This window comes from Orcinus orca, chromosome 16 (genome assembly GCF_937001465.1).
Source record: "Orcinus orca chromosome 16, mOrcOrc1.1, whole genome shotgun sequence".
Lineage (NCBI taxonomy): Eukaryota > Metazoa > Chordata > Mammalia > Artiodactyla > Delphinidae > Orcinus > Orcinus orca.
In genome coordinates, this window is record NC_064574.1 from 65,109,948 (window position 1) to 65,136,269 (window position 26,322).

Here is a 26,322-nt window from a genome sequence, read left to right on the forward strand (position 1 = left end):
ACAGGCACAGTAGAATGAAGTGTAATGTAAATCTGCCCTTAAAGGAGATGACAGATAATGAAGCACCCCCATTCTTTTTGAGTTGTTCTCTTGGCTCTTCCCTCCCTTGTCTTAGGGCCTGGGTGGTGGAAGCACCCACTCTTGTCTAAGAGAAGAGAGAAAAGCAAGCACTCTCCTTTAGGACAGATTCTCAATCTTTTTGGACTGTGAACCAGTAAGAAATAGTTTTATGTCACAATTTAGTACCTATGAATGTACAGATGGTTTCATATATACCTAGCTAAAACAAAAGTTTTATAAAAAAATTACCTTATATGTAATACCCTTTGGTATTTTCTAGTCTTTTGAGTTTTTAATTTTGTTAATGCTGGACATGACTCAGTAAATTTATTTCATGGCCCACTAATGTGTCTTGGCCCATGGTTTGAAGCACACTGCATTGATTCACTACTCCACAGCTCCTAGAGTTTCTTCTCCCCCTTTCCTACCCGTAGTCATCGGCTTAAGTAATGGTTAGGCCCCTTCTTCATAAACAGTTGTTCTCAATATTGGCTGCATATTTGAATCACCTCAGGAGCTTTCTAAAAATACTAATGCTATTGACTGAAAACCCTAGAAGCAATGAGCATTCCTAGTGCCCAGATCTTGGTTTCTAAGTACCCCTCATTCTAAATGGAATTAGGTTGGGTTTTTGTTTTGTTTTGTTTTGTTTGAGAAATGGTCGATTCCAGGGCTGGGGCAAGGAAAGTAGAAGAGCTTAGAATGTCTTTTGCCAGAAAATAAAGAAGGCTCAAAAAATTGATGGGAACATGGGAAAAGAATACAGGCTCCAGCTTGAAGGGAGTCTCACTGGGCAAATCTGGGACAATTTAAGCATCAAAATTAACATCAGAATTTAAGCATGAAAATCAACAGTGACTGTAATGAACTCATTGACTAAAAAAAATAAAATCCAAATGTCCATATGGATACCAAATAAAGAAACAAATAAACAAATAAATGTGAGAAGAGGAAGCTTTTCTCCCACATTAGAATGCCAAGTAATACATTTAGCAGTATAATGAAATTTAAGTCACCATTTTATAACCATGTTAGTGAATTAATTGGCTCAGGCAACAATCATCAATAGATGCTAAACCACTGAGTGAACGTTTGATGAGGAACATGATATTCATAGTCTGAAAATATCTCTTCACAAGGCAGAGTCTTTAACACAGAGGGGAAAATAGTAACTTTGCATGAGAGAAGCCTGGCAGAGCCGCCTTAACCAAGTGTTGGAGATTAATGTCACCAATAACGGGACAGACTGACATCACATGCCTTCTGGTATGATGTACTGAGGAAGACACACATCACAGACGCTTATGCACAACTCCTGTAAAAAATGCACAACTTGAATCTAATCATGAGGAAACATCAGATCTACCCAAATTGAGGAAACACTCCAAAAATAACTGATTTGGACTCTTCAAAAATGCCAGTGTCAAGGAAGCCAAAAAGATTAAAGGAGACCAAAGAGATGTGACAGCTGAATGCTGTGCATGACCTTAGATTGAATCTCGGATGGGGAAAAATGCTATAAAAGACATTATTGAGACAGTTAACAAACTTTGAGTATGGGCTTTATATTAGACAGTGGTATGTAGCACTATTAAGTTTCCTGATTTTGATCAATGTTCTTGGGCTATATCAGAAACCTCTTCATTCTTAAGATGCATGATGAAGGTTTTAGGGATCAAGGGATATGATATGCAGCTTAATCCCCAATGATTCAGAAAAATATAATTTATAAAACACATGCACACATATATATATATACACACACAGAGAAAATGATCAAGTATAAACAATGGCGAATCTGAGAGTTCTTTGGATGACTATTGCAACTTTTCTGTAAATTCAAAATTACAAGATAAAAAAATACCAGTGCCTCATCTCCAGAAATTCCAACTTGATGGGGATGGGCCCTGGGCGTCCATGTTACTGTTAAGTTTCCCCAGTTCTAATAGTCAGCCAGAGTTGCGACCCTAAGGAGGTGCTAGATCCCCAGTGGTTTGTGTTCTCTTTATTTATTTATTTTTTTTATTTTTTATTTTTTTGCGGTACGCGGGCCTCTCACTGTTGTGGCCTCTCCCGTTGCGGAGCACAGGCTCCGGACACGCAGGCTCAGCGGCCATGGCTCGCTGGCCCAGCCGCTCCGTGGCATGTGGGATCTTCCCGGACCGGGGCACGAACCCATGTCCCCTGCATCAGCAGGTGGACTCTCAACCACTGCGCCACCAGGGAAGCCCTGTGTTCTCTTTAAAATGTAGAGTCCTCTAGGCCCGAGTGTCCTACTGATGCATGATTGTACTTCCGTTATTTGCAGTTACATGCCTTCCTCACTGAAGTGTAAGCTCCATGCGGACGAAGGCCTCGTCCTCATGCAGTGCTGGCACAAAGTGAGCACCAAATAAATTTTGGTTGAATGAATAAACGAGGGAATGAATGAATGGATGGAGTTCTGAGGCTTGTATGAGTCCACATACAGACAGAGCCTGGTACAGAGCAGGAGCTCATCAAATTGGCGGTCTTGGTGTCCCTTGTTAAGGAGCAATTTGAGCTGTAACTGTTTGGCAGGCTTGTCTGTGTACAGCTGCCGGTTCATTTCACTTAAAATTGGAAGACAATCAGGGCTGTAATCAGTTTAAAGGTCAGGAAAAGTGCAGCATGCCTATTTATTTCTGTTGTTACTTATTTTTTTGAGTTGATTTGCCGTTGGTTCGCTGATTGGTTTGGCTTGCTGTGTAGAAGGGAGTGCAGACTGGATTTAACTCTGTGATCCAGCTAGCAGTGGAGGGCAAAGTGAAAGAGGTCCCACCTCGGCCACCTGCTGCCCATGTCCCTTGTTGCCTTTCCACCTTCTGAGGGTTCCAGAAGGAACAGTGCTTTCCAAAAAAGATGAGGTTTTCAGTAAATGCCCCAATGTGAACTCAGGGGTAAATTTCCCATTTATGATGAGACTGTGAAATGGTCTTCAGGAAAAACGTCAGTTCTAAACACCATCCCCAGATCTGTGGTCAGTTTGGTAAGAAGTCAATACAGCACAGCTGGTAAAGGACTGGGGTTTGGAGTTGACCAGAGTTGCCCTTGGAGTCCTTTTACTTTTATCTGTGTGACCGTGATCTAGTTAACTTCATTGAGCCTCAGTATTCCCATGTGCAAAATGGGAATAATAATAGTCCTGTCTCATACAGTTGTTAAAGGATTGCAAGAGACGATCTTTGGAATAAGTCCTGGCACATAGTTCCCATACATGTTGGTTATTGTCGTTATTAAAATATCTCTGTGCTTCAAACAATTTTGTATTGATTTCCTCCACTAGACTCTTAAGTTCCATGGGGTTCCATGTGGGGACTGTGTGTCTTATTCATCTTGATGTCCCCACACCTAGCACAGAGCCTGGTATAGAGCAGGCAGTCTGTACATATTTGGTGGATGCAGCTCTGGGTTTCATTTTGTAGATGAATAAGTTAGGCCCTGGAAGGTCGAGGGCTTGCCAAGGTCACACAGCCGAGGAGGGCCTAGGGCTGGGGCGCAGGCATGCCCTTTCTCTGTCCCGTGTTCTGACACATATGGGAGGAGAGTTGCAGAGAGACAAGACACTCTTTTGGATTCTACCATCAGACCCAAACCTCTCAGGAATCCTCCTGAACATGACATACGGCTTGTCCAATTTCTTATGACCTATGGTTTCGTGCTGTTGGTGTTTGCATTGGCTGAAGCCCTCGGGTAAGGGCTGAATTGCCAGGAGCAGGGTACAACGTGCTGCCCATCAAGTGAAGTAGAACTTTTTGTCCCCTTCAGGGGTCACCAAGCTGAATCATTTTGTTAAGTTCATGTATGGAGTTACTTCCTGTTTTAAACCTTATGAATCTGGGTACTGTAGCGGTTTCAAAAATCAATCCCCCCCAGCCAAGGTGACACTGTAATTAGACCCCAAAGAGCTCTGATGAAGCAATTTGAAAATTAATAGTAAACACATGTAGTTCTCCTTTAGATTTGCGGTAAAGAAAAAAAGTGGAGTGATTGCAAATAAAAATGGGTTTCACCTTCATGTAAGAAAACTGCAAACTCATCCATGTACAAATCCAGCAAACAAACATAATATAATTGTTTAGTCAATGCCATTTTATCCATATCGTGCTCTGGTATTTATAGTATGAATGAATTTTGCCAAGTTCATTCCTTGGAGCAACCTTGGTGCAGACAGGAGGTCTGAGGGAGAGAAGCATCAGCTGTCAGGGTAGAACCATGGTCATTTATAGCCTGTCTCATGTTACACGGAGCCAGAGGCCGTCCTGAACAGGATTTTCCTCTAGGACAGAAACAGTGTGAAGTTATCCTGAAGTCTCTATCCATTGGGACAGTTGCAGGAATTATTTTTAAAAACATGTGTGACAAGAATTACAGCTAATATAATCCAAAAGAAGATGCCAGAGTCATTTTTGAGATGTGGTCAAAAATCCCTTCTTGATTAATAGCATATTTTTAGCTTCATATAACTGGTAATTGTTTTCAAATGTGCTTTGTAACTGACTATTCATATTTTATTTGGAAATCTAGTGTGAGTAAGGAGAAAGAAAACATAGAAACTGTTCCCATAACATCAGATTACATTTATTATATATACTACATCAGATTACATATATATATATATATACACACAACATCAGATTGCAATTTTTAAATGTGTGTGTATATTGTATATTTGTGTAAATACTCTTTTTTTTTAATATATTTATTTATTTTTGGCTGCGTTGGGTCTTTGTTGCTGTGCGCGGGCTTTCTCTAGTTGCAGGGAGTGGGGGCTACTCTTCATTGCGGTGCGCGGGCTTCTCATTGTGGTGGCGTCTCTCGTTGTGGAGCACGGGTTCTAGGCCCGCGGGCTTCAGTAGTTGTGGCAGGTGGGCTTCGTAGTTGTGGCTCGCGGGCTCTAGAGCTCGGGCTCAGTAGTTGTGGCGCACGGGCTTAGTTGCTCCGCGGCATGTGGGATCTTCCCGGGCCAGGGCTCAAACCCGTGTCCCCTGCATTGGCAGGAGGATTCTTAACCGCTGCGCCACCAGGGAAGTCCCTGTAAATACTCTTTGAATGACTTTATCACTTCTTGATATTTTAAAGAAAAGGGTGGGGGAGGCTGACCTGTCAAAGGAGATAGATTGTTTACTTTTGTTTGCTCACCTGTTTGTTCCCTACCTCAGTCCAAGAGTAGTTTGTAGTTGCTTACAGAAACACATATAATATAACATTTTTAGGTAAATGTGGTAATTGGATTAAGGAAAAATTAAGAGTAGAGAAAATAGAAAGCCATTGAATGCAGTAAGCAAAATACTTACTCCAAGGCCTATACTTGCTAGAGATTTCTTAGGGACAAAGTAAAGAGGGAAATAAGGCCTGTTGCATAATTCATAGTGTCCATAAGGAAAAAGACAGTCCGGCTGTTCAGGAAATACTGGGCCCTTCCCTAATACATTATGCAATGTGAATAATAACCTCAAAAATGTTCCTACAATAAATAGAAATGTGGCTCTGAGCTTCCTAGAAGCCATAGCAATGAAGGAAATAGGATCATTACATTGTTTGTTGCCTTCAAATTTCAAAAAGTTTCTTGGAAGCACTCATTACTGGAGCTGATTTTTCTCTCGTAAAGAAGACACTGTAACGTAGTGAACATCAATCTTCCTTTCCCATAATGAGTTTCTTAGAAGGGCATTTGCTTCTGGAGGGAAAAGATAAAAGCCTGGGGTAGAAGTGGGATAGAAACCAGAGAAATTTCTTTCCTTGATTTTTTTTTTTTTCCTTGATTTTAAATCTAGTATTTTAAGTTTAGATTGTAATGACAAATCTTAACTATTAGGATTGGGTTTTAAGGATAGTCTTAAAATAAGCACCTTATCTTGGCCATACCACCTGATTGTGACCTTAGGATGCTGCTGGAACTTAGCTCTTAGAGCAGAGAAGCCTGTCCGGAGCTCAGGAGTAGCCGTGAGTTAGCGAGCATGTACCGCGTGCCAGGCCCTGTGTTTCCATGTAGCCTTCATACCTGCTCTCCCAGAGAGAAGATATTCTCTCCATTGTACAGATGAGGAAACTGGAGCTGGGAGGTTACTTGACTCACACAGGTCACACAGCCAGGAAGGCCAGAGACCAGGGATTTGAACCCAGGTCTGCCTGATGCCAGGGAACCTCTGGTCATCTCCTGCCATGGTGTCCAGTTACCTTAAGCTGTGGGTCCAGTAAGGCTCGTTGACCCCTTGCAAAGCTTCCCATCCGGGTACCAGGAGCCCCAGGCTGGACAGTGGGCAGCGTCTGGCCATGCCTCCTGCCCTGCACACTAGCCGAAATGACCACAGGCCACTGGAATAAGGGAGGTTTGAGGGTAGGAGAGTCTGGGTCCTCAATCCGAAGGCTGCAGGATCTATAACCATGTTTCTGGGAGACATTTCCATCAGAGCAGGAAGCCAGGGGTGAGTGGATAAGGATGAGGACGTTTTTCTCTCCCTCCTTCCAAACTCCCTGCCCATCTACAGATGAGGAGCAGTGAAGGGCTTGGCCCCAAAAGAGGGCACCCAGGTGCAGAGAACACTGTAGCCGACGGCTCAGGAGGTGGGTTCTGGCATTAAGTGTGACCCTTTGTGACTAACAAACATAATCTATCATATAAGGGCAAATTTTCAGTAACATTTTCCAGAGACAACCACTGTTTAGTATGTCAGCTCATAGAATTTCTTCATCTGCCTATTAATACATAAGTATATATACACACACATATTTATAAACATGAACCATATTATATATAGTATACTGTAACTTGCTTTTCTCTTCACTTGGCAATATATCATTGACATCTCTTCATGCCACATATACAGAGATCTATCTCATTATTTTTTGTGGTTCCATAAAAATGATAGATCTGTATCATACTTTTTAAAAACAAATCCCAATGAATGGATATTTGGCTTGTATTACGAATAATGCATCCACAGACATTCTGTAGGTATATTCTTGCTTACTTACAGAAAGTATTCCTATAGGATAAATTCCTAGAAGTGGAATTGCTGGGTCAAAGGATATAAATATATTAAGTTTAGAAAGTGATCACCATACTGTCATCCCAAAACATTGCACCAGTTTATACTTAATGCCACCAAGTCACTTCGGAACTTTTGATGGGTGATGTAATCTTTGTGCTTCATTTTCCCTACTTTTAAAATGAGAATGATTATGCCTCAGGGATAATTCTAAATGAGGTCATTGCTTTGATATTACCATGCCTCTTTAAGAAGAAATATACTATCTGGAAATCTAAGGTGTCATTTTCATTTTAACTTTTTCTCTCATATCTCCCCAAACTTTACTTGCTTCTCCATTTTAACCTGCAGAAGAAATAAAAATTTGATTAAAAGAAATCTAGTGACTTCATGCCTTGATATTACTTTCATCAGTTCTATTTTTAAGACTCACCAGTGGGTGGGGATGTTAGGATGACATCAACTTTCATACATATCTTTATTTTATTTTATTTTATTTTATTTATTTATTTAGGCTGAACTGGGTCTTTGTTGCTGTGTGCGGGCTTTCTCTAGTTGCAGCGAGCTGGGGCTACTCTTCGTTGCGGTGTGTGGGCTTCTCATTGCGGTGGCTTCTCCTTGCAGAGCACGGGCTCTAGGCGCGCGGGCTTCAGTAGTTGTGGCATGCAGGCTCAGTAGTTGTGGCTCGCGGGCTCTAGAGCTCAGACTCAGTAGTTGTGGTGCATGGGCTTAGGTGCTATGCGGCATGTGGGATCTTCCCGGACCAGGGCTCGAACCCGTGTTCCCTGCATTGGCAGGCAGATTCTTAACCACTGCGCCACCAGGGAAGTCCCATACATATCTTTTCATTTAAAAGTTGCAAAAGTGCACAACTAGGATGTGCCTTCTGTTGAAATGCTCGAAGATCCCCTGCTATTCTACCGAAATGAAAAGTAAAATAAAAAACGATTTCCTTTATGAACTGGTCTGCCCCCAAAGTTCAAATCCCCAATTTAAGATTATGTAAATGGATGCTTCCAACCATTAGTTTCATTCCATCATCTGACTGTTCAGCATCCTTCTTTGCCATTATAGAAAGCAGAATGCTTTTGTAGGATTTAGGTAAATCCACAAATGTCTGGAAGGCTCACGGCACCGGATTGGATTAAGTTTCCCATTTATCAGCTGTATAACCTTGTGGTGGTTGCTTAATCTCTCTGTGACTCAGTTTGCATGGCAATAAAATGGAAACACTCATGTTAGTAACCACCCCATAGGGTTTTTGTAAGGATTAAATGAATCGGAATAGTGTCTGGCTGAAAAAACAAAGTGATCACTAAATAACTATTATTAATAATGTAAATGCTCAACATATGGCTAATATACATTGTAATTAAGAATATGGGGGGCTTCCCTGGTGGTGCAGTGGTTAAGAATCTGCCTGCCAATGCAGGGAACACGGGTTCGAGCCCTGGTCCGGGAAGCTCCCACATGCTGCGGAGCAGTTAAGCCCGTGTGCCACAACTACTGAGTCTGAGCTCTAGAGCCCGCGAGCCACAACTACTGAGCCTGCATGCCACAACTACTGAAGCCCGCGCGCCTAGAGCCCGTGCTCTGCAAGGAGAAGCCACCGCAATGAGAAGCCCACACACCGCAACGAAGAGTAGCCCCAGCTCGCTGCAACTAGAGAAAGCCCGCGCACAGCAACAAAGACCCAGTTCAGCCTAAATAAATAAAATAAATAAATAATAAAATTAAAAAAAAAAAAAAAAAAGAATATGGGCTCTGGGATCTGAATGAACCGAGTCCTGCCTCCTACCATCAGTGGTCAGGGCAAGGCACTCATCCTCTTGAAGCCGTTTTCTTCTCTGTTATGTGGGGACAGTTAGGGCCCATCCCAGAGGGCTCCTGTGAGGATTAAATAATATTAAATACCATGTATCCTATTAAATAGATCCTTGACACAAAGTGAGTGATCAATAACTGGTGACTGATTTTAGTAATATTTTTTAAACTGTCAAGAAAAACAAAAACAAAATGTACGCCAGGTAATTTACCTGCAGCAGTGGTTCTCACTCCTGGATGCAGGTTAGAATCCCCTGGGGGAAATTTACAAGGATGTGTCAGGCCAGAGGCCAGAGAAAGGGATTACATGTGTTTATTCTTAGTAGTGGATTTGTTGTAACCACATCAGCAAAATCCTGATACTATGGATTAGCTGCAAGATTCCAGTAATAGCTTTGGATTCAAAATCTTCCTTTGCAAGGGTTCTTCTCACTAATGCAATATCATCTGGATTAAAATTCAGGGGATCTGAGTTCCTGGCCCAACTCTGCAATTTACCAGCTAGATGGGCCTTGCTCTCTTCTTTGAAAAGTGGAAGAAGTGAGCCAGGAAATCTATAAAACAGGAAATCTGATAGGTGTTTGCTGTAGAATCTCCTGCCTCCTGGGCAAAGAGGCCTATTGTTGGGCAAATCCAAACCTTGGAAAACTATTGCTCTTGTCTTGGTGGTGGTTGTTGGATTTGGGAGTTTGGTCTCAAGATCGAAGGCAAAAGCAATAGATGGGGAACATTCTGTGCTTTGCTGGAGAGAGTGGGGTGAGATAGTGAGAGCCAGAGAGTAACTGGGGAGGGGAGAAGAGGGAAGGGTAGCCTGGATATTTGGCACTTTAGGAGAATTTTGGGGGGAAGAGTAGGGATGTTTAAAGGCAGTTCCTCTTTGGTCATATATTTGAGGAGTGGGAAGCATATTTCCTAGATTGAGGGCTTTCCTATCACCACACCTGGGTCTGTCACACCCAGGGGTGACTTTCTGAATGAAAATGGAGCTTACAGAGGAAGGGTGATGGGAAATCTCTCCTGCCATGGTGTACAGCCTGCAGGACAGCGTTACCTCTATCCTTAGCTGCCACACCTGGGTGTCTGCAGAGATCCACGGTCCTTATGAAAGCCTCATGAGTGCCTACCACGTACCTTAAATATATTATTATATCTTTAATCTTCACAACAAATGGAATGAGCATAAACTATTATCACCCCTATCTTTCAGGAGAAGAAACTGTCTCAGAGGTTAAGTCACTTGGTTTTGGTCAACAGCTGCTAAAGAGCAGAGCTGAGGACATTTACAACTTGCCACAACATCATACTGCCTTGCTGTTCTCACACCCTTCCTTTCCACCAGTCCATGAATGGGTAGGCTGTGGGAGAGGTCTGGAATCCATGCTCTCAAAAGTGCAACAGAAGTTCAATGCAGAAACGAAGGTCACACCATAAAAAGCAATGAAGGACTGATACGTGCTCGAACGTGGACGAACCTTGAAAACTGAAAAACTTGAAAGCTTGCTAAGTGCAAGAAGACAGACACAAAAGACCACATATTATATGATTCCATTTATGTGAAATGTCCCTATAGGAAAGTCTGTAGAGATAGAAAGTAGATTAGTGCTTGCCTAGGGCCAGGAGGCTGAGGGAATGGGGGTGATAGCTAAAAGGTATGGGGATTCTTTGGGCGATAACGAAGATGTTGTAAAATTGATCGTGGTGACGGTTGCACCTGTCTGTGAATATACTAAAAACCATTGAATTGCGTACTTTAAATGAGTGAATTGTATGGTATGTGAGTTATATTTTTATAAATCTGTTACATAAAATAAAAATGAAGGCACAGACTACCTCACATCCATAAAGATGGATACTATCAAAAAATAGAAAATAACAAGTATTGGTGAGGATGTGGAAGAATTGAACCCATTATGCATTGTTAGTGGGAAAGTAAAATGATGCAGATAAAGGGTTCCTTAATAAATTTTTAATTGGAATTACCATATGATCCAGCAATTCCAGTTTGGGGTAAATACAAGAAAGAGAGCAGAGACTCAATGAGATGTTTGTATACATATGTTAATGGTTAGCATTATTCACGGTAGCCAAAAGGTAGAAGTAACCCAAGTGTCCATCAGTGGATGAATAGATAAGAAATATGTGGTATGTCCGTACAATAGAATATTATTCAGCCTTAAGAAGGAAGTTCTGACACATGCCATAATGTGGATGAACCTTGAGGACATTATGCTGAGTGAAAGAAGCCAGTCACAAAAAGGCAAATACTGTGTGATTCCACTTACATGAGATACTTAGAATATGGTGGTTGCCATGGGCTGGGAGGAGGGGAGAATGGGGAGTTCTTGTTTAATGGTTACAGAGTTTCTGTTTTGCGAGATGAAAAGCGTTCTAGAGATGGATGGTGGTGATGGTTGCACAATATGAATGTACTTATACCGCTGAATTGTGCACTTTAAAATGGTTAAGATGGTAAATTTTATGTTATGTGTATTTTACCACAATAAAAAAAATTAGGAGGAAAAACAATGAAGGCACAGACCCCAAATTACCTCATGGATCGCTCCCTTACCTCCATCAGGCTCTGCTTAATGTCATCTTCTCAGTGTGCCCTCCCTGACCCCCCGACCCCCATCCCTCTGCCCTGCTTGTCCCCAACTAGCATGTTATCTACAGGGTGATTCAGAAAGAACTGACTGGGCTTCCCTGGTGGCGCAGTGGTTAAGAATCTGCCTGCCAATGCAGGGAACACGGGTTCGAGCCCTGGTCTGGGAAGATCCCACATGCCGCGGAGCAACTAAGCCCGTGAGCCACAGCTACTGAGCCTGCGCGTCTGGAGCCTGTGCTCCGCAGCAAGAGAGGCCACGACAGTGAGAGGTCCGCGCACCGCGATGAAGAGTGACCCACGCTCGCTGCAACTAGAGAAAGCCCTCGCACAGAAACGAAGACCCAACACAGCCAAAAATTAATTAATTTTAAAAAAAAAGTGGAAGTGTAGCAGTTAATAAGAATATAATATCTTTAAAAAAAAAAAAAAGAACTGACTGCTTCCAAACTTTTATTACAACATGCATGGGCACAGATTAAGAACTTGGTGTCGGTGCCAATTCTTCTTTGCAGCTTTGGAGAAATAAAGAAATGTGTGATTGCCCTTCAACCCTGGCTGCAATAGAGGATCTGGGACAATGCCAGCTCCAGGATGGCTGGGTGCCCCGTGTCCTCTGTTTGTTCCGGTGGCTACATGTAGAAGATCTGTTAATGTTGTAATTGCTATGTTAGTTCCTTAACAAATTGTCTTTGACTATGTGATGTATTTAATTGTATTTAGTCACCGATTAATAATTATTTAAGTTTTTAATTCTTTTGAATTGCCCAGGATTTTAATGATTTATTTTGTTTATTGTTTGTGTGACTGTACTAGAATATGGAAGCTTCCTGTGGCAGCTTGGATGATTTTTCCTTTCTGTGTCATTCACTGATCTATCCCAACTCCTAGCACAGTGCCCGGCATGTATGTGGTGGATGTTCAAGAAACATTTGTTGATTAAATGACTGAATCTGTGTTACACAATACCCTTCCCAAATCATCCAGCTTGGTAAACACCCTATGGACAAAGTCAATCTAAGGTAAACAGAACTGTTTCCAAGCAACCAACCAGATAAATAAAAGGAAATATATTATCCATCTTTTCTAAAATAATAAAAAGGACTGTTCACATTCCTGTGTGCTTACTATGAAGCAAGCAATGTTCCAAGCACATCTTTAGTAGGAACTCAGTCTTCTCAGCAGCCCTTTGAAGTAGGTACTGTATGGTCTCCATTTTATAGATGAAGAAACTGAGGCACAGAGAGGTTGAACAATGTACCCAGGGCCACCCAGCAAGGAAGTAGCAGACTGGGCAGCTTGGGAGTCCTTCTTCTTCCCCACTTCCGATGCCGCAATGCACAGATGTTATTTATGGAGTTAAGCTCCAGAGAAATCTGTTGGTGTTTTGTTTCATGCGAAATCCATCAGGACCCAACCTCTGATTAAATTGCTGAGAGCGTGAAGCACATGTTCCTTTACGCCTGTTAACCTGGTTTAAAGGGCAATGGTCCTACCCATCTAATTGTCCCGCCTTCTCTCTATAAGTGCCAGTCCAACCCTGTTGATGCATGGTATTCACCGTGAGGATCTAAATTTAGGATCTGAGCAGCTAAAGTCTCTTGCCAATTTTCAGATTTGTCTCTCATTAGTCCAGGACATGGAAAATTTTAGAGGTATAGAGCTATGGAGGCTAGATGTTAAGAAGGACAGACTGATTCCTTTTAGAATAACTTAAAAACCGCCCCTTTATCAAAGTAATACATTCTCATTTTGCAAAATACAGAAAAGTATCAAGAGATAAAAAAAGGGTATCCACTATGCTGTCACTGATAATACTTTGGTGTATAGAAAGACTTTTTAAAAAGTACTTTATTTTATCCCATGAGCAGGAGGGAGGTAGAGGAGACTGAGTCTGTTGTATGTGTTCTACTTTCACCATGTGTCTTGGAGTTGCCCTCATTTGCTTTTCGTGGCATCTGAAGACTTGTCATTTAAGAGGTTTCAGAGTGACCTTTGAAGCTGTCCAAGTGAGCCGCTAATAGCGGCAGCAAGAGTACTGGGCCTGGAGTCCCAAGATTTATATTCAAACCCTAATTGGAAGCTTCCTAGCTGTGTATCTTTGAGCAAAGCACTTAACCTTCCTGATCTTCCATCTTCTAACTTTAAAATGAAATTAACACCCTCCTAAAGGCCCAACTGAGAGGCAAGGTTATTTGAGTTAAATAGACTTGAGCTAATGCTCACCTATAAATTCTCACTGGCTGTGTGACCTTGAGACAGTTACTTAACCTCTCCGACCTTCCATTTCTTCATCTGTACAATAGAAATTATAAAAGTATTCCCCTCACTGGATCCTAGAGAAACCCATATGAGACAGTGCATGTAACACGTTTAGTCCAATACTCACAGACAGTAGGGGTTCAATAATGATCAATTACTATTGTAAATCATACAATTTATGAATCATGTTAGAGCAGTGTTTTTCCCACTGTGGATGGTGAAAACAATTAGTGGGTTGCCGCATGCATTTTTAAAAATGAAATAATCTCAGTTCTTACATTTAAGTCTTTAATCCATTTTGAATTTACTTTTCTATATGGTGTGAGAAAGTAGTCCAGTTTTATTCTTTTAAATGTAAGACCTGGAACCATAAAACTCCTAGAAGAAAACATAGGCAGTACGTTCTTTGACATCAGTCTTAGCAATTTTTTTTGGATATGTCTCTTCAGGCAAGGGAAATAAAAGCAAAAATAAACAAATGGGACCACATCAAACTAAAAAGCTTTTGCACAGAGAAGAAAACTATCAACAAAACGAAAAGGCCGCCTACTGAATTGGAGAAGATATTTGCAAATGATATATCTGATAAGGGGTTAATATCCAAAGTATACAAAGAACTCATACAACTCAACATCAAAAAAACCCCCAAACATTTAAAAATGGACAGAGGATATGAATAGACATCTTCCCCATGTACCAACCAGCTTTAGGTCAAGATAGGTCAAGATTCCATTATTCCTGAAGGCTCCGCCATGCCCCATCCCAATCAATCCACCCCGCCTACCTCATCTTCCTGACCTCTCACCCCCTGCCCCCAGGTAATCACTGTTTTGGTTTCTATCATCCTCGACTAGTTTTACCTGTTTTTTGATCATCTTTTAAATAAAAGTCTTTTATATCTGGCTTGCTCACTCCACATGTTATGTGATTCAGCCATCTTGGTTGTATCAGTAATTTGTTCTTTTCCACTGGTGGTATAGTATTCCTTTGTATGAATATACTACAGTTGTTTATCACTCTACTCTTCATGGATATTTGAGTTGTTTACAGTTTTTAGTTATTATGAATAAAACTGCTATGAGCATTCCTGGTGGATATCTAAGAGTATCTCTTGAGTGTACACCTAGGAGTAGAATTCCTGGATCATGGTCCATTAGATCTTTTTACAAAAATAAATCCCCATATGAGAAATGTTTCCAGCAAACGGTGCCAGGAAAAAATGTGGCTCCCCTTGGGGAAATGGTTTGCTTCTTCCCTAACTTCTCCTTTTTGCCTAGTCTGCCAGGAAGCTCAGAGTTCAATTTAAACCTCATTTATAGCAACTTACTGACTCTTCTTGGTTAGCATATCTAAATTCTCCATTTCTCTTCAGACTTGGTTTTCTTTTTTCTATTTTTATTAACTATATATTTTTTGTAAATTATCTGAAATCCTTTTAGGGAGGAAGCAGGATATAAATTACATTCAGGAAGAAAATAGGTATTTGCCTTGTTTACAGCACAAAGAGGTTGTGAATCTCACATGAGATAATGTACATGAGAGAACATGAAACACTGAGAAGCCCGGCCCAGAGGAGTTGGCATTAGTGTGTATTCGACTCTTGAGGAGATGTGAGCTTTATCAGCTTTGTAGAAAAGGAGAATACTGTTGGCACTTGTTTTAACAGAATTTTTAAAAATAACTTCCTTCTTAACTGATTAGAAAAGTAATACTTGCCCTTTGTGGAAAATTGAACAAAAAAGTAGATAATTCTAAGTCTCACCATCCAGAGATAACTGCTATAAAAATGTCATCTTTCTTTTTTAAAAATAACTTTATTTTGGGCTTCCCTGGTGGCGCGGTGGTTGAGAGTATGCCTGCCGATGCAGGGGACATGGGTTCGTGCCCCGGTCCGGGAGGATCCCACATGCTGTGGAGCGGCTGGGCCCGTGGGCCATGGCCGCTGGGTCTGCGTGTCTGGAGCCTGTGCTCCTCAACGGGAGAGACTACAACAGTGAGAGGCCCGCGTACTGCAAAAAAAAAAACAAAAAAATCTTTATTTAGATATAATTCATATATCATACAATTCAGTGACTTGTAGTATAGTCCAAGAATTTGCCGCCATTACTACAATCAATTTTAGCACATCTTCATCACCCCCAGAAGAAACCCTACTCCCGTTAGCTATAAGCCCGCAAGACTCCCATTCTTTCCATTCCCAGACAACCACTAATGGACTTTCAATCTCTATAGATTTGCCTTTGTGACTGGCATCTTCACTTTGCACAGTGTTTTCAAGCTTCATCCATGTTGTAGCACATATTAATACATCATTTCTTTTTATGACTTGTATTACTCGGCTGCCATAACAAAATACCGTAGACTGGGTGACTTAAACAACAGACATTTTTTTCCCCACAGTCTGGAGTCTGGATTTCCAAGATCAAGGTGCCAGCATGGTTGGGTCTGGTGAGAGCTCTCCTCCTGGTTTGCAGAAGCTGCCTTCTAGCTGTGTCCCCACATAGTGGAGGGAGTGTTCTTGTATCTCCTCCTCTTCTTATAAGGGTACCCATTCTATCAGATCAGGGCTCTACTCTTATGACCTCATTTAACTTAATCACCTCCTTAAAGGCCCCATCTCCAGTACAGTCACATGTGCGGATTTAAGGCTTCAACATATGGATTTGAGGGGGATACAACTCATGGCCAGATAATATTCCATTGTATGGATGTATCACATCTATGCATCTATTCATCGGTTGATGGACATCTGAGTTTTCACATTTTGGATATTATGAATAATGCCACTATGAACATTCATGTGCAGTATTTTGTGTGGACACCTGTTTTCATTTCTCTTGGGTATATATAGTAAGGAGCGGAATTCCTGGGTTATATGGTAACTGTAGGTTCAGTTGGTTGAGGAACTGCCACACCGTTTTCAGAGTGGTTGCGCCATTTTACATTCCCACCAGCAGTGGATGAGGGTTCCAGTTCTTACACATCCTCACCAGCACTTACTATCTGTCTGTTGGACTATAGCCATCTTTGTGGATGTTAAGTGGTATCTCAGTGTGGTTTGATTTATGTTTCCCTAATGCCTAATGATGTTGAGTATCTTATCAGGTGCTTATTGGCCGTTTGTATAGCTTCTTTGGAGAAATGTCTATTCAGATCCTCTGCCTTTTTTTTTTTTTTTTTTGCGGTACGTGGGCCTCTCACTGCTGTGGCCTCTCCCGTTGTGGAGCACAGGCTCTGGACACGCAGGCTCAGCGGCCATGGCTCACTGGCCCAGCCGCTCCGCGGCATGTGGGATCTTCCCGGACTGGGGCACGAACCCATGTCCCTTGCATCGACAGGTGGACTCTCAACCACTGCGCCACCAGGGAAGCCCTCCTCTGCCTTTTTAAATTGGATTGTCTGTCTTTTATTGAGTAGTAAGGATTTTTTAAAATCTATTTTAGACACAAGTCTCTAATCAGAGATATGTTTTGCAGTTGCATGGGTTGTCTGTTAACTTTCTTGAAAGTGGTGTATTTTGAAGCATGAAAGTTTTAAATTTTGTTGATGTCCACTTTATTTTTTCATTTGTTCCTTGTGCTTTTGTTGTCATATCTAAGAAATCATTGTCTATTCTGTTGGACCGTGGACCATGTCTAAACCACTTTTTTCCACTCACTTTTTTTCAAGAGCTTTATGGTGTTATGGATTTTATTTAGGTCCTTGACCCATTCTGAGTTACTCTGTGTATGTGGTGTAAGTTAAGGGTCCACCTTTATCCTTTTGCCTGTGGATATCCAGTTGTCCTGCAGCATATGTTGAAGAGACTGTTCTTTCCCCCATTGAATGGTCTTGGCACCCTTGGTGAAAATCAGTTGACCATAAATGTAATAAATAAATACATAAATTTCATAAGTAAGTGTTCACTTCTGGATTTTCAGGTCTATTCCATTGATTTATATACTTATCCTTATGCCAGTACCACCCAGTCTCAATTACCGTTGCTTTTAGTAAGTTTTTAAATGGGAAGGTGTGAGTCCTCCAACTTTGTTCTCTTTTTTCAAGACTGTTTTGGCTATTCGGGTCCCTTGACCTTCCAGTTGTCATCTTTCTTGTCAATCTTTCTGAAAATGGATCTCTATCTTTAAGTTTACACTGGAGAGACCATACTTCGTGGCAGTTATTTCCATGTATCCTTGCTTTTCTCACCTAGCTTTACATGGTAAACACACCCCCGTATATTATAAACTTATTTTACATGATTAGCTACATAATTTTTTTCTTATTGGACACTTCTTTCTAAGTTTCACCATTATAAACATTGCTGCCATGGCTGCCTTCATTCCTAAGAGAATTTAATTTCATTTGTGCAGCTATTGAAGATATTTTTACATATTGAAAACGTCACTCTTTTAATTCAAACTTTGAGATGATTTCCTGAAGAGCAGTAGAATAGGGACAGGCAAATGAGGTGTCAAATCCCACATTTGCATCTTAGAAAAGTCACTTACCTTTCAGAGCCTCAGTGTTCTCATCTGAAAATTGGAGATAATAATACCTTCAGAGACTCGTTTTGAAGGTTAAAGACAACATAGGGATATATGACCTTGTACAACACCTGACATATTGTAAGAACTCAATAAATAGTACTTATAATGATTATTATTTTCATCATTGTTGTTGTTATTGTTGCTAGCTATATTAAAGTTGCAACAGGCAGCAGAAATGGAGCGGTCTACCTGTGAGGAAATGGTGAGGTGACGTTCATGTCTTTCCTATCAGCCTGGGAATTGCGGTCAGAATGAGTAGACATTAAATGTTTTCTCACATCAGCCAAAGAGAAGTGTTTCGATATCATGCACCAAATAAATGTCCATATTCCTAAATATTTGTTTGTATCTAAGATCAGTGTCTTAGGATCGTTTCCCAGCAATGGCTGTGAGAGGGTTTAACCCAATTCATGTAACTCTTGAAGATATTGTTTGCCTATTGAAAACACTTATCTTTCAATTCAAACATATATTATCTCCAAGAGAGCATGGCTGTGTCTGGCACGTTCGTCATTTTCGGTCTTTGAGTCAACAAACACAATAGGTGCTGGCAAAGGAAGGCAAGAAGGAAGGCGTCAGACCCCAAGTTATATTTTGTTATATTTTGCCTAGGAAACGAGGCAAACAGCGGTTTGAACCCTGACGAGGACCGCCATTTATTAAGCACCTGTTGCATCTGCTGTGTGCCAGGCGCTCTTCTGGCGGATTTGTGTATGTGATCTCAGTTAATGTATTTAAATATCAAGATTGCCCTGTGCAGTAAGATCCGCAAGGAACCCAGTTTTATAGGTGAGGGAACAAGCTTTGAGAGGGTTAGCGACTAGGCCAAGGGCATGCTGGTAGTAAGTGCTAGAGACTGGATGCAAATACTTGCCTCTCCGATACTAAAGTCTGGGCATCCCCACTGACTTGGAGAATCCTTTATATTGCTGGAAAAGATGTGTGTCCTTTTGACAGTCTGGAGTCTGAGAGAGAAAGGCCTGGGGGCTTCCAAAGGAAGCTAGAGTAGGGTTTCATTCGTTGGTTCAGCCAAGATTGATCGAGCGCCTGCTGTGGGCGCAGGACTGGACCTGCCAGATGCTGGAGGTTCAGTGGAGAACATAAGCCAACATGTTGTTCTACTCGAAACTCAAGCCTAGTGGGGAAGCCAGACACTATTCCAATAATCACGTGAATCCATGATTACAGACTGTGACGAGTGCTCTGAAGAAGTTCAGGCTGCCTCGAGAGACTTCAGCAGGGGGTTTGAATAGGTTCCCCTAGAAATTAACTAGATGTGAATGGCAGGGAGGGCTTTTGGATGAGGGAAGGATGGAGGCAAAGACCCTGAGCCTGGAAGGGGGACTGAAAGAAGGCCTGAGCGATGAGAGCAGTGTGTGAGGCACCGGGGAGCTGGGAGGGAGCAGTGGCCTCGGGGGACTTTGGGCTTGATCCTGAGGGCAGCAGGGAGCCTTTAAAGGGCTTTAGCAGGGCAGTGGCATCATCAGATGGGCTTTATAGAAAGATGAGCATGGCTGCAGGTGGGAGATGGATCGGATGACCTGGTAGCAGTGGAACTGGACAGAAGTGGATGGGTTTAGGAGACATTTAGAGGGTAAAAATGACTAGATGATATGAGTGATCCTTTCTAAAAAGTAGTTTTGTTTGGGGGTCAGTAAGTTTCTCACCAATGTCAGGGCTTGAAAAATTCAAATTTTCTTTTCAGTACACCAGTGGGCTTCCTATTAGAAAGAACTCTGTAGTCGAAACTCTTGGAATGTTACTTCCCATCTCCTTCTTTTAAGGTTTGATAAAGTTGGCTTCGTCATCGGGGTTTCTTGACTGGACCCCTGTCTGCCTCGCGTTCTGGACCAACTACCAAGATAATGAGTGAATACTGCCCCAGTCCCTAGTTACAGATTGAAATAGTTTCTCAATTAATTATTAGCTTGTTACACTCACAGAGGAGCTATATAAAAATAAACTGGAGGATCTGTTTCCATTTCACTTAAAGGCAGCATTCAATATACAGGGCTTCTGCCAGTCTGAACTGGATGAGAACTGTTTATAACCCGAGTTCATTCAAAATGCCTGGGATATTTCTAAAGGTTCAGTCTTGGCAGCAGCAGCTGAGAATGCAGAGATAAATAAAAAAGTCATAAGACACGGCTGACAGGGTTCTTCTGTGTTCATTCACACCCCTGACTCCCTAGGCTTTTGAAGACGCAGAATTTAGAAGGACAGCCTACTAGATGGTGGCTATTTAAGCTGCTGTGCTAAATCTCCAATCTTGATGCTAACGCGAAATGGAGCTACCCTTGTAAATTCAGATGTAAAAAGAAAATACTAATAGATGTATAAACACATGAGTATGACGTAAGCTCACTTACATAATTTAAAGAAAATTTGTTTTAAAAAAGCATATTTTCCAGCTTTTCTACAGCCACTGCATTGCCTGTATAATTAAGAAATAATTTTATTGAGCATCTACCATGTGCCAGGCAATGGGTACCATCTCATTTCACACTCTCAGTCTCCTGAGAGGAAGGTCTTACTGTCCCCATTTTATGGGTGAGGGAGCTGAGGCTTCAAAGAGGTTAAGAGACTTGCTCAGGTCACCCAGTTGGTAAATGATGGTAAAAGCCAAGTCGCCTGGCTCCAGAAGGTGTGCCCTGAGCAACTAAGCTGTGCTCCAATGGCCCCATTTCTTCCCCTGTTGGAGCCTCAGTTTCCCTCATCTGTGAAAAACATGGCTTTTATTAAATGTCTCTCTTTCCAGAAATCAAGATCCTTTCCAGGGTCAAAACTTGATGTTGAGATTCTGTTTTAATATAACTATTGTTGTCACTTCCAGCACCAAATGTTTCCATTTAAAATGCTGCCTTCCAGGAGACTTCGCCCTGAGTTTACATTGTTTAGAAGTCAACAACAGTAATTACTGCACGTTCAAGACTGTCACATCTGCCCCAGTGCCTTGTGGCTTCCAAGTTGGCTCAACTTTCCTCAAAATAACACAGCCCAACATCTGGCACAGTTAAGAAAGGGGGGTAAACATACCAGACTATTGACATTACCCTCTACACGTCAACATTTCTTTCTTTTTAGAAAGAAAATCTTCCATGACATATTCTTCCAGTGGGGACGTGGAGGTTTTTTTTCATATTTTTTTCTATATTCTTCAGATTTTCTATAATGACTATGAACAGATTTTATAATTGAAAAATAATCTTATTTTAAAAATTCAGTCCAGTAAAAACAGAAAAAAAAAAAAAAAAAAACCTTGGTAATATATATTGTACATGCCCCTACCTCCTAATTGGAAAGTATACAACCTGACTTTAAGCTCTGTTGGATTATTCTGGGTGGTGATAAGGGACCCCAATTCATACTCTGCATTAGTATGACATGATGGTTAAGACCATGGATTTTGGACTCAGACCAGGCTTAGAGTTCTGGCAGGGCCATTTATTTAGCTCTGTGACCTTGGGCAAGTTGCTTAGTGTCTCTGAGCCTTAATTTTCTCATTGGTAAATGGGAATAATGATAGCATCTACCTCCCAGAGTGGCTGGGGTGATTAAACAAGATGATAAATTTGTGTAAAGCCCTGAACATAATGTCTAGCATTCAGTAAATGCAAATTTTCTACTTAATAGTGTGATACGGTTACTAATCTGTTTCAAGTGTGGAGCCCTCAGGGACTGTCAGGCACCTTAGACTCTGCCCTGGATCGGAATGAAAACGTCCTCAGATTTTGATGCCTATTCTCTTCCTCCCCATTTTCCTATTTTATTTTATTAATTTAATTTAATTTAATTTAATTTTTTTGTTGAGGTCAAACTCACAGACAGCAGGGTGCCCTAGTCCTAAGTGTGCAGCACAGTGAACTTCTCTGTATGCACACACCACGTAACCAGCACCTGGATCAGGATGAAGAAGGGTCACCACAGAATAGTTTTGCTTATTCTCAAACTTCACATAAATGGAAAGAGTATAGACTCTGTGCCTGGCTTCTTTTGCTGGCTGTTACATCTGGGAGAGTCAACCAAACTGTTGAGGGCAGCAGTAGTTTCCTCTTTTTCACTGATGTGTAGTGTGCTTTCCTGTGAATAGTATCACAATGTGTATATCTCTTATTGATGGACACTTGGGTTGTATCCAGTTCTTACGAACATTCTTGTATATGTTTTTTGGTGGATGTAAACTCACTTCATTTGAGGATTAGCCAGGAGTGGAACTGATGGGCCTGAGAGTATATACATAATACTTAATTTGGCAAGATCCTGCCAAATCATTTGCTAAAGTGTTGGCACTGTTTCCCATCCCCACTAGCGATGCCTGAGCATTAAGTTGTCCTGCATCCTCACCGACACTTAGTATGATGAGTCTTTTTCATTGTAATCATCCTGGTGGGTGTGTAGTGGCTGTCTCACTGTGGCTTTAATTTCTTTGATGCACACTTTTTAGGTGCTTATCAGCCATTGGGACACAAATTCATTTCTAAACTCAGTTATGCTCTGAGGAAATCTGGTAGCTCAGCTTGCCCGAATTACACTTTAAGGATGGATACACAAGCTCTGAGAGAGGTCTCAGAGACACTCCTGCAACTAAAACACCAGAGTTTGGGGCACACATTCCAAAACATCTACACTGGCTTCTTCTGCTTACTTGCAAATCCTTGGCCATGTTTGATAGCTGAGCTTGCAAGATAACTAACTTTCAGATGATGAGTGACATGTTATAAGTTTTAAAAGATGCTAAGTGAACTCTTTAGCCGCATTTCAGCCTGTATTTCTACAGGCCACTCAGGGGAAAAGAAGTCACATTTGTTGAATACCTACAACGTATCAGTCCCTGCACTGGGCACATTCGGTACATTATCTCCCTAATCTCATAAGGACTCCGTGAGGTCAAGATTATTTTACTTAGTTCAAACGAGGAAATGGGGTTGGGGCTGGGGTCACCCAGCTAGCAGATGGCAGAGCCAGGATTTGAACACTGGGTCTGCTTGACACCAAAGTCTACCCTTCTGTGAGCAAGCAAACTGAGGGGGAAACATTACTTTTCTACCAATTCCCCAATCAGAAACTATTCCTAGCATACATTTCATTAATATTTTTTCAGTGGTCACCTCTACTAAGGCAACTTCACCCTTGGGTGGATCTCTCCCTGGGGTCTCCCAACAGTGGGTCTGCTGATACTGGGAGGCCAGCTCCCCTGGGACTCCCCAGCTCCCGACCTCTCCTCCTCCCTGCCTCTCCCCACCTCTGCGGTCTGCCTGACCGCAGTAACACCGTGTACACGTTGATGCCCTGACAGTCTGTTTATCTTCTGTCTGGTATATTTTCTGGTAATTCTTTTAGAAAGTTTTCCCCAATGGTATAGCGATGCACGTGGACGGTAGACATTTGGGAAAACAAAAATTCACCCATTTCTTTTTAATCGTTTTATCTATATTTAGTTTTTTTAAGAGTTGAAATGCTGGGCCACCACTTAGTTATGAATGTAATTTTATTTTTTACAGGGTAGTCACATTTAAAGGATGTATTATGAACATCTCACTCAGGACTAAACATAAAATGGGAATCACTTGTTTTCAAGAAAAATAAACTTTTTTTCAGAAAAGCAAGAGGGAAAACAAGGGCAGAGATGACTGGGTGAAAGAACCTGGCTTCCACTTTACCTTTGGAGCCATCAGCTTTGTTGGCTTTCAACACCACCAGACAGAAGCCACAGTGTCCCCCTTGGAGACATTGTTAACTTTTGGAATGGAGCAATTTAAAATTTGCATCATCAAAATTTATAGGAATTTTGTAAATTCCACTGTCGTTTGCTCTTGGCAGGACTCCTTGTTCCTTCAAACTTTGCAAAAGCACATTTTGAATGGTTTCATCCTATTTTATCAAGTTTATAAATTATCAGGTATCTACTCATTCCACAGGTGTTGGGCATTTTGGTCGTTCCTAAACTGTCTATGTGGGAAGAGATGTGGGAGCAGCACCTTTTGTTGCATCTTCATTACAGAAATCTTCATCTCCCTGGGGAGAGAGACCGCGACCCTGTGGAGGTTAAGGGCATGAATGCAGGAGCCGGACAGCCCACAGTGTGACCCCAGGCTCCTTACCTAACCTGCGTGCCTGTCTCCTCATCTGTACGGTCATCGGGGAAAATAACAGCACGCACCTCACTGCCACTTCATATGCGCGAAGCGCCCAATAAGTACCATAGAAGTGTTGTCTTTTTACCCGGAATCCTAAAAACTGGGTGCTAATTGGATAAAAATATATTTTAAGCAATATCTATCTATCTGTCTGACTTGAGGGTGTGAGCCAGTCTCTTTGTAACCCCAGGACCCATCTGTGTGATGGAGTCACATTTACTGAAGCAGCTTCTCTCTTTGGTGTGTAAGCATCTCTAATTCCCTGTTAATTTTCCTGCCTCCCCCTCTGTGAGCTTCTTGAGGTCAAAGACTGTGCCCTGAAAATAGTCATAGCTAATATGTAGTGTGTGCTTCTCTGGATCAGACTCAGTGCTGAGCACTTTGCGGGTCTTGCCCCTCCCGGGCCCTCAGGAGGCAGGGCCCCGCTCAGAAGTGGGCTCTCAGGAAACAGGCACTGAGTGATAGCTGAGTGATACAGCGCTCTTTCCCAAACTTGTCACATCAGAAGGATCACTCAAAGCGCAGAGGTGGTGGGTGCTGATTCCCACTCACTCATCGAGATTCTGATTATCAAGGTTTGAGGCAGGGCCCAGGAATCTGTATTTTTGCCCCAGCTGGTCCTTTGTGCCGAGGCCACATCTGGGCAACACTGAATGAGTAGCTGGATGACGCTGTGGTCCCTGAATTTCCTCCCTATGTCGTAGGCAGCTTCTCTAGCCATGTCTGGGGTTCTCAGCTCTGTCACTGAGTGACACAGGAGAGCGCGGGGGCGGGGGCAGTGGAGAGGAGGAGAGCGTAAGCTGGTCTCACTAGTATGCAAGACCTTTCTTGTCACGCTGCCTTTAACTGAAGCTGGAGGGCTGGTGCATCACTCTGGGATCTTCCTCTCTCTCAAGGTCTTCCGTAACTGACTCTGCACCAGTCCGCCAAGTGGTACCAGGACAGCGTAGGGCCATGGAGGCAGCCGTGTGTTGGTGCTGGAAGCCAACCACAGTGATGTCTCTAAACTAAGGTGGAAACTGGGGTCTTTCATCTCACTGCCTGCTCCCCTCCACTGCCTCTTCCCTTGCTCCTTCCTTCTACTGAATAACCTGCCTGTGCAAGCTTCCACCGAGACCTGGAGGAGAAAAACCACTAAGGAGAGACGTTATCTGCTTCTTAATTTTTAGCAAAGTAATCCTTGTACATGGTTCCCGTGGTTACGGGTATATAGGATAAAACAGGAGGATGAATGAACGTCATCCCTGTCACCCTCTTCTATGGTAGTCACTTTGAGCTCTGAGCTGTTCCTCTGGGTGGTTAGGGTTAGGGTTAGGGAAAAGTTTAGACACTATCTCCTGATTTCCTGATGTGACAGATGAGAATTAGCTCACTTAAATCCCATCCCCCCCTCCCAAAAGAGTTAAATTGCTCTTTCCCGTTCCTTAATTAGTTGACTTTGTAGTTTCAAGTTACAGACAACCATCTTTATTTCTTCTTACCTTTTCTTGGGAGGAGATGAAATAAACGTATAATAGCGACCATAAAACACAGATAGCTATAAAGCAAACACTCAGGTAACCACCATACCAGTTAAGGAAGTGTAACACTGTGAACACTTTTAAGGCTCCCCCTCCCACCATGAAGCCACTTACCCTAACTTTTGTGATAATCGTTCTCTTGCTTTTATTTAGATTCTCTTCATCTTTATATGCAACCCTCTACATTTAGATTTGCTAGCCATAGAGTCACACTGTATGTATTATTCTGTGCCTTGCATCTTTTTCTTCAATACCGTAAGCTAAGGTAAGCAGACACGGGTAGCTGTGGTTCGTTCGGGTTCAGTGCTGTGTACTCACTGTTCCAGTAAACCACAATTTATTTATGCAGTCAGCTGGTGATGGATTTTTGGGCTGTTT

The 26,322-nt window shown here is 42.0% G+C and overlaps 2 protein-coding genes across 2 annotated transcripts in view; one reads left to right on the forward strand and one right to left on the reverse strand.

Annotated features, from left to right (window-relative positions):
• Positions 1 to 11,866, forward strand: part of IQCK (IQ motif containing K) — a 108,369-nt gene extending 96,503 nt beyond the window's left edge. The window contains exon 9 of the mRNA XM_049699067.1: positions 10,102 to 11,866. Within this exon, the coding sequence (XP_049555024.1) occupies positions 10,102 to 10,325 (224 nt within the window). The 3' untranslated portion in view covers positions 10,326 to 11,866. The remainder of the gene's footprint in view (positions 1 to 10,101) is intronic.
• A 2,163-nt stretch (positions 11,867 to 14,029) lies between these two features.
• Positions 14,030 to 26,322, reverse strand: part of GPRC5B (G protein-coupled receptor class C group 5 member B) — a 38,076-nt gene continuing 25,783 nt past the window's right edge. Inside the window, exon 4 of the mRNA XM_033416444.2 lies at positions 14,030 to 15,767. Within this exon, the coding sequence (XP_033272335.1) occupies positions 15,744 to 15,767 (24 nt within the window). The 3' untranslated portion in view covers positions 14,030 to 15,743. The remainder of the gene's footprint in view (positions 15,768 to 26,322) is intronic.